Source organism: Myotis lucifugus, unplaced genomic scaffold, assembly GCF_000147115.1.
Source record: "Myotis lucifugus unplaced genomic scaffold, Myoluc2.0 scaffold_544, whole genome shotgun sequence".
Lineage (NCBI taxonomy): Eukaryota > Metazoa > Chordata > Mammalia > Chiroptera > Vespertilionidae > Myotis > Myotis lucifugus.
This window is the reverse complement of record NW_005871592.1, coordinates 26008-31727: the sequence shown is the minus strand read 5'-3', so window position 1 is coordinate 31727 and position 5720 is coordinate 26008. Positions and strand designations below refer to the sequence as shown.

The 5720-nt window shown below is 51.6% G+C and overlaps 1 protein-coding gene across 2 annotated transcripts in view; it reads left to right on the top strand.

Moving 5' to 3' along the window:
• SNX7 (sorting nexin 7) overlaps window positions 1-5720 on the top strand; it is a 29106-nt gene that overhangs the window by 1256 nt on the left and 22130 nt on the right. For both annotated transcript variants that reach the window (XM_023745449.1, XM_023745448.1), the window contains exons 2-5: window positions 611-793; window positions 3087-3197; window positions 3730-3894; window positions 4357-4555. In XM_023745449.1, coding sequence (XP_023601217.1) covers window positions 611-793; window positions 3087-3197; window positions 3730-3894; window positions 4357-4555 — 658 coding nt within the window. The remainder of the gene's footprint in view (window positions 1-610; window positions 794-3086; window positions 3198-3729; window positions 3895-4356; window positions 4556-5720) is intronic.

Genomic DNA, 5720 nt, shown 5'->3' with positions numbered 1-5720 from the left:
CTCATGTGCCCTGAGAAGCAGAGGCCCTCCAGAAAAGGGAACGCAGTTCTCTGCACCGTGAGAGAACGCTCACCTGCTCACACTCTGTGGTTGTTGTTGTTGGGTGTTAGCTTTTCAGCCCCCCTCCGGGGCCAGCTGTGCCCGCCCTCTGTGTCCACGACACCAGGTCCCAGCCTCCGGGGTACTCGGTCATGAGGGGCCGTCCGTGTCCTCGCGGCCACCCGGTTCCCCTCGGGGCTACTTCTCAGCTCCCTCTGGCCGAGGTCCCTCCAGCTTCCAAAAATGGCAACTTTGCTCAGTCTCTTCTTTTACGCTGAGGGTTTATGCCTTTGGGTCCTGTTTTGTTTTGTTTTTATCTATTTGTGTCATTCTTCACTGACATCTGTGGGGTCTTGAGAGGAAGCTGAGATAAAAATACATGTTCCACGTGCCCTGGTGAACCACGTGCCCTGGTGGACCACGTGCCCTGGTGACCCACGTGCCCTGGTGACCCGGGAGTCCCTTGCCCGCTTCGTTCTTGACGTGTCTCATGAACCGTGTGGAACCTGAGGAAGAGAGGGCTCTACCTGTTCTCCCTGTAGGTGTTAACAGCTGACGGTTTATTCCTCAGGATGCCTCCCTGATGGACATGAATTCTCTGAGCCCGACGATGCCGACGTCCCCTCTGTCGATGATCAACCAGGTCAAGTTTGAGGATGAGCCCGACTTGAAAGATCTCTTCATCACGGTCGACGACCCCGAGAGCCACGTGACCACCATCGAGACCTTCATCACTTACAGGGTCGCCACCCAGGTGCGTGCGGAAGGCCAGCCTCCCGACACGTGGCTGTCCTTGGCTTCGGACGTGCATCTTGCTCACCGCAGACTCTCAGCATCACACAGTCTTTGCTGAATTTATCTGTATTTTTTTTTTAACCATTTTGGGTAAGATACTGCACTTTGGGGTGTAGATCACCTGAGTCCGTTAGTCCCGAACTCCAGGTACCCACGTTTTTACGGGAAGACATGAAAACTAAACATCTACAAAGCAGCTCCCAGGGGAACCTGTGTTTTAGGTTGGAAGGGTTACTTATGCTCTGAGTTCACTTTCTAGAACACACGTTCTCCCTGAGTTGGAGATCGGCCATCTCGTCCCCATGGTGCAGTGTGTACCTGTGTTCAGATGGCCCCCGTCGGCCACTTCAGACGGGGCAGTGACTGTCCCTGTCATAGGAATCGAACCGTGACTAATCCCGTAAGGGGTTAGTTATGACGTGAGCCCGGCTGGCTGCACTGGTTTTCCTTGTCCGATCCACTGTAGATCTTGCGGCCTCTCTGGGGGAGGGGACGCCCGGCAGGGAGAAAGAACACCCCGCCCTGGGGACTGTCCTCACCCCGTTACCACCGGAAAGTTCGCTCTTCTCCGCCCCTAACAGCGACGAGGACAGACCAACAGTCACGTGACTTGATTGGTACCTTCCTTGTCTGAGGGTTATTTAAAGGGTGAGAAGTTCTTGAGGACGTCTAAAGCTCAGTGTTAACTGCCCAGGTTTTGAGTGTCCTCATTCTCACTAGTAGTTAGGCCAGTTTTCCCCTCTAGTAACTGGTAATGAACCTGTGCCTATGTGCTGGCTACACAGCTGTTCAATACATAGGTGCAGATACAGACATATTTTAAAAGATGTTCTTAGTTTATTTTTTTTAGAGAGAGAGGGGAAGGGAGAAGGGTAGAGAGATAGAAACATCGATGAGAGAGAATCATCGACCAGCTGCCCCCCACTGGAGATCAAGCTTGTTCCCTGACCGGGATTCGAACCCGTGACCTCCTGGTTCATAGGTTGATGCTCAGCCACTGAGCCACACCTGCCGGGCTTCAGTAAATATATTTTCATGAGTGACTCTAAACTATGTTTTGTGTGCATATGTATGTTCATGTGTATATACTTGCATATGTATGTCCACATACCAACTCATATACATTGTTAAACTGTCTCTGCTAGATTTAGTTTTCCTATTTTTAGCATTTCTACAACCTGTACCTTTTTGCATAATAGTTAAAATTTTGTAGTGTTCTGTGAGCATTTAGTTCTTTAGATTTCTGCATCTCACTTACCTCTACCTTTTCCACTAAAAAGGGAATGTTTTACTGAGCTACATTGTGAGATATTCTAAACATGCATTTTAAAAAGAATAAATCTTGGAAAGTGTAGCTTAGGGGAGCCTTATTTCACAGCAATTAAGGTTGCTTAGCTCTTGAACTGCTTAATTCTACAATTGTGTTTATCTGTGGGGGTGAGTGTGAAATATGCATGCCATGTGTTATTCCATTCTTACTCCCGAAAAATCTCAATCTTCATATGACTGTCTGTGATTTTTAATGTGCACAATTCAGCTACATAAGATGCTGGTGGGAGTGGCTGTGTTCCCGAGAGGTGTACATGCATTAGATGGTCTACTTTTGTGTTTGGCTCAGGATTTGGCAGTAGAAGCGAGGTTGCTATTATCCCCATGTTGGCGCAGCTTTTTGGTTTGTTGAGAAGAGATATTTTAAGATATTTGCTTAATTTTTAGGAGTTCAGCATATAACTCAAAATAGAATCCCTTGAGAACGACGGGAACATTGTCTTTCCACATCAAATCTCCTTTAATAACATGTTTAAAACAGTGGGTAAAACCACTCTGTCAAATGCTAGAATGTTCGCATACCAAACGCACATTTCAGCCAAGCAGTTGGTTCGAGCACATTCCAGGAAAACGTTTTTTTCCGGTTGTGTTCAGCTCTCTCCCAAACGGCACTGACAGGACTGGCCTCCCGTCCCGAATCCCGATCTCCTGAGAAGAGACGTGTGTTTAAGCCTCAGTGCGGGACGCACTCGCCCGCGGGGGCCCGCGCCCGTGGGAGGCAGAGGGGCCTCGCACGCAGACTCCCCGTGTGGGTCTGAAACCCGGGCGTGGGGTTTGCTTCCCTGCTGGCCATGCGGGGCGCTGGCTTCCCTCCCCCTGCCCCGTGCACTGCGGCTGCGCAGTGAGGCCCGCTGAGCCCGGGTGTCTGGACTGGCCGCGGCGTGGCCGGCCTTGCATTGCTTGTCTGCTGCTTCCTCCTGCAGACGTCACGCGGGGAGTTCGACTCCAGCGAATTCGAAGTCCGGAGGCGGTACCAGGACTTCCTGTGGCTAAAGGGAAAGCTGGAGGAAGCCCACCCCACTCTCATCATCCCGGTAGGTAGACCCCGTCTCCATAGAACGGCTGCCGCCTTGTCCTGGGAACCATGAACATGCCCGACACCAGGTTCCAGGCCTTTCTGTTCATGTAATTCATTCACCTTGGGAACATTCATTTTAAACGTTTCCGCCTAACTACAGATTGGCTTTTTCTTTTTTAATATTTTTGTATTGATCTCAGGGAGGGAGAGGGAGAGAGAAAGAGAAACATCAGTGATGAGAGAGAATCATGGACCGGCTGCCTCCTGCACACCCCACACTGGGGATCGAGGCCCCACCCGGGCATGTGCCCTGATCGGGAATTGAACTGTGATCCATGCTCAACCACTGAGCCACGCCGGCCGGGCCAGGTTTGCTTGTTTACCTGTTTCATGTTACTGTTTTGTCGTGTTTGGACTTAGCATTGCGATCTTTGTGAGAAGTGGTGGCATGTTCCATAGTCTGTAAAACGGGCACGGGCAGCATTTCCCTGACCCTCGGCCGCCGGGGGCAGGTGCCGCGCTCACCTGCGTGTTTGTTTTTGCCGCAGCCGCTGCCGGAGAAGTTCGTGGTGAAGGGCATGGTGGAGCGCTTCAGCGACGACTTCATCGAGACGCGCAGGAGGGCCCTGAATAAGTTTCTGAACCGAATCGCCGACCACCCAACCTTAACGTTCAGCGAAGACTTCAAAGTCTTCCTCACCGCACAGGCTGGGGTAACGCCTTGGATTTATACTCGCCTAACCCTTTCCTGTCTGTGTGACAGAAGGCCGTCCCTCCCCTTGTTGGCCTCATTCATAAGCCAGGCAGCAGGGCCCTGGAATTAAGAAGGATTTGAAAAAATATATATTTTTATTGATTTCAGAGAGGAAGGGAGAAGGAGAGAGAGAAACATCAATGATGAGAGAGAATCATTGATCAGCTGCCTCCTGCGTGCCCCACACTGGGGATCGAGCCCACAACCCGGGCATGTGCCCTTAACCAGAATCGAACCTGGCACCCTTCAGTCCGTAGGTGGATGCTCTATCCACTGAGCCACACCAGCCAGGGCTCGAGAAGGGCTTTTAAACGCCGGAGGGATAGCCTTCAGGTGCAGCCCCGGGCCAGGTCTCCTTCCAGACGCTACAGACACCCCACACCTTCCTCCACCTTGCGGACCCCTCTCCCTCCGTTGGCAGGAGCTGTCGTCGCACAAGAAGCAGGGGCCGGGGCTGCTGAGCAGGATGGGCCAGACGGTCCGCGCCGTCGCCCTGTCCATGAGGGGAGTGAGGAGCCGCCCTGAGGAGTTCACGGAAATGAACGACTTCATCGAGACGTTCAGCCAGAAAATAAATTTGATCGATAAGATATCCCAGAGGATTTACAAGGAAGAGCGAGGTATGTAGCAGCACCGGACGTGTGCTTTTCAAGCTGTTCGGTTCCTCACGGGTCCTCCCAGTCGCTGGCTGGTGGCGGCATGGAGGTGGCGCCTCTCTTGGGCCCTTTCTCCACACTCGCGTCTCCCCGCCCGCAGGCCCGTCTCCCTGCCCGCAGGCCTGTCCACCCTGCAGCTGCCTGCAGCACCGCCGCACCCCAGCATGCGAGTCGCGGGCGCTGTAAATTCCTGCTCTCCTGGTGCCAGCGCCCGCCCTCAGGATTTTTTCTTGGTTTCCGGGTGTGATGAACACGGTCAGAGTAACTGTGTAAACAGTAGTCCCACCAGACAGGCAATTATTTTCAGCATTTTTAATATTTTTCAGTTTACTTCGTCGTACCAACTTTTGAAATTATAATAGTTTATTTTAGAGCAATATGACATTACACCTAACCCTAATGAGTAGAAGATGATGAAATATAGAGAATTTGGTGTTATTTATATGGCTACCAGACCCCAAAAAAGGCACAAATGCTCACTGCTTATACATTCCCTCCCATAAAACGCTGTCACGGAGAGTGGATAGTCTGAACGCAGAAATGTGAAAGTCCTCAGATTTTAAAATGAAATCCAGACTTTTGAATAAATGGCTCATCAAGCATTGAAGAGCCCTTTTGTTATTTATTCTTTCATTGATGTGAAAATATTTATTGAACACACTGTGTATCGGGCTTTGATATTTAAAAAAAATAAGTAAGGCTTGACTCTGTTTTAAGGAGCAGGTGGCCTAGGAGCGTGCCAGCTCCGCAGGCGGGCACAGGAGTGGGGTGGCAGGTGTAAACGCCATGACAGGCGTGGGCAGAGGGACACAGTCGTGGCTGAGGACAGAGCATCTAAGAACCCTTTGGGACGGAATCAGCAGCGACTTATTTACCCGGCGATTTAAAGGATTCAGAGGAGTTTGTTGGATGATGGGAAGGGCAGAGGACCAGGCAAAGGGGTCTGTGCAGGGTGTGAGTGAGGGGTCTGTGCAGGGTGTGAGTGAGGGGTCTGTGCAGGGTGTGCGTGAGGGGTCTGTGCAGGGTGTGAGTGAGGGGTCCGTGCAGGGTGTGAGTGAGGGGTCTGTGCAGGGTGTGAGTGAGGGGTCTGTGCAGGGTGTGAGTGAGGGGTCCGTGCAGGGTGTGCGTG